Source organism: Dioscorea cayenensis, chromosome 12 (genome assembly GCF_009730915.1).
Source record: "Dioscorea cayenensis subsp. rotundata cultivar TDr96_F1 chromosome 12, TDr96_F1_v2_PseudoChromosome.rev07_lg8_w22 25.fasta, whole genome shotgun sequence".
Taxonomy (NCBI): Eukaryota; Viridiplantae; Streptophyta; class Magnoliopsida; order Dioscoreales; family Dioscoreaceae; genus Dioscorea; species Dioscorea cayenensis.
The window spans coordinates 10,795,968-10,798,583 of record NC_052482.1 but is presented as its reverse complement, the minus strand read 5'-3'; the positions used below and the strand labels follow the sequence as shown (position 1 = coordinate 10,798,583).

The 2,616-nt window shown below is 31.7% G+C and overlaps 1 protein-coding gene across 1 annotated transcript; it reads right to left on the bottom strand.

Annotated features, from left to right (window-relative positions):
• Positions 1 to 713: 713 nt before the first annotated feature.
• On the bottom strand, positions 714 to 1,983 carry LOC120273157. The gene is made up of 4 exons (XM_039279800.1): positions 1,955 to 1,983; positions 1,446 to 1,512; positions 905 to 1,360; positions 714 to 810 (listed from the first exon to the last, which is right to left on the bottom strand). Exons 2-4 carry the CDS (start codon positions 1,472 to 1,474, stop codon positions 714 to 716), a joined length of 582 nt encoding a protein of 193 aa, XP_039135734.1. The 5' UTR covers positions 1,475 to 1,512; positions 1,955 to 1,983.
• Between the last annotated feature and the right edge of the window lie 633 nt (positions 1,984 to 2,616).

The following is a 2,616-nucleotide window of genomic DNA, read 5'->3' as shown; positions in this document are numbered from 1 at the left end:
AAATTTCAAAACCCAGAAACAAAAAACCCAAAATCCTCAGTCCAGAGAGTAAGCACAGCTGCACAAACCTTGAGACCTTCAGGCTCGGCAATTGCTGTTGAAGGAGAAGAACAAGCCTGGATGCCGATGCGAGGAGTTCTCCGGGTGATCGGAACGGAGGAGACATTAGCAGGGATGGATCGGGTGGTGGAGGACAAGGAGGAGAGCTCATTTAAACTTATGAATACATGAGGACCCATTGTATTCTCAAATCACAGAGCAGCAAGCAATCAACAAACACACACCAAATAGATAGCTCACATGAGCTGAAACAAAACATAGAGACAAAGAATTAAAAAACTAATCCCAGTGATGTGAACATACTTGGAGTTTAAAAAAAAAAAACAAGTGTTTTACTTCTGCAACCACATCAATTCCTTATCGATTCAAAACTTGATAACATCTTTCTTAAATCCAATATAAGACATCATCTAAGTTCAGAAATGAAAATCCAATCAACCAATTTTAACTTATTTTGCTAATTTTTCTCATGAACCCAAAACTTGAAAATCAACAAATCAGTTAGGGAAAAAAAAATAGAAAACAAGCAGAACATGCAATGTTTCACTCCTCACATGCTTGCAAATAGTAATTACATCGTACTTCTATCCATTCATCCTAACAAGCTAGGGTTTAGTAGTGTGATATCTAACGAAGATCCTTGAGAGATAACACTAACACAAAAGATAAACTAAAGAACCAAGCATCAAATCAGTCCTGAATTCCAAATGAGATTGGCCAATTGCCTCAGGATCCTTTCCACTTTGATTCCTGTTCAGTAAAGTAAACAGTCAATAGACAAAAACAACACATATAACTTATCGTTGATAAGGTGAGGAATTTATTACTCCATCCCGATAAGCACTTTATATGATAAAGCCGAACAATAAATGTGAGTTTTGTGAATTTAGAACATCCTGGGTACAACTCTTTGTTTGCATCTTTAAGAAGTTTAAAAAATTGACTAGCTTCATTATTCGGCCCTCCTGGAGATGAAGTAGGAGATGTTTCATCTCCCATGTCAACATTTGATATACCAAATGTATCTTGCAACATTTCATGCACATTGACATGGCTTGACAAATCATCATGATGTGCAATATTTGGATTTGAAGAAGATGATGGTTGTTCACCATGTTCATACCAATTTTTGTATAACTGCAGGATACCATTAATAATAAGATGTTCGTACACCTCATCCTTGGTCAAAAGAACACTATTGACACATATTCGGCATGGACACAATATTTGATTTGATAGTGTATTGGAAAATGCAAATTCCAAGAATTCCCTAACTCCTTGTTCATATTCAACACTCAGCCTACAACATATAATAATGTAATGCTTTCTAAATATGGTATATAAAAAAAATAATGAAGTTTTATTTTATTGAATATAATAATTACCTTGACTTAGACATCCATGCTTTATCCATGCCGCCAACACAATTGACCTTTCTTAGTAATAATTGCTCTGTTGATTTATAATTTGTATGCCATAATCAATAAAAAATAAATTTCAATATCGAAACTTGACATTATTTTTATTGTATAAAGTTCATGTTGTCATACTAGTAAATAACATGATTTCAAAACTTAATTAATCATAATAGATGTAGTAAGCATTAAGAAAAATAAATTAACAATAAAGTAGAAAATTAATAAGGGGAAAAAATAAATCCAACAAAAGAAAAAATTCACAACATTCCTTTATCTATTCAGTGATGATATATATAATAAAAAGAAAGTATTTGCTGCTTCATGTCCGGTGTGCTTATTTAATCTAAGGGTGCATTTGGATGACGGAATAGGAATGGGAGGGTAATGAAGAGAGGAATGGGAATGGGGGTAATAGGAAGGGGATAGAGGGATAGGAATGAAAACTGAACACCATTGAAAGATAATATATACATTACCTTCAAAGGGGTCCCTGATTTGTTTCACAGATTCACAAATTCATCCTTGATCAAGTTTAGAATCTTATGGACCTGCTAATTGAGAAAAGTTAATGCAATGACAACAATTACATTTGCAAGGAAGCAACATTAGTAGCATGATGGCATAGAAGCAGCAGAAAATTCATTGTATAATAGTCAATGGAGATAGTTTTGTCAGTATTTTCTTACTCTATGATTTTTAATTACTTGCTAGAACATTTTTTACAGCATCCATGTTTGGTGTGCTTATTCAAACTAATTGCTAAGTCATATTGGCTTATTTTGTAGCCTTAAAAAAAAATCCTGGTTTAGATTATTAAATATTAATATAGTTATATATGCATATATATATATATATATAGTAATTAACAATGTGAATTAAAATATTAAAATAATATAATTATATATTCGCTGTTAATAATATAATTAACAAATCAAATTGTTTTGGTCCCAACTTAATTAAAATCTAAAATATTTTTTTTATCATTTCTAAGCAAGTGTTTTTATTATCACATTAACCATTTTTATTCCCAATTATCATTCAGCCCTACAATAAATTCCATAGCTCCCCAACACTACATCAAAAATCAAAATTTTTATTTTGCTTCCAATTTTTTTCATTTAAAAAAAAAACCTCAACC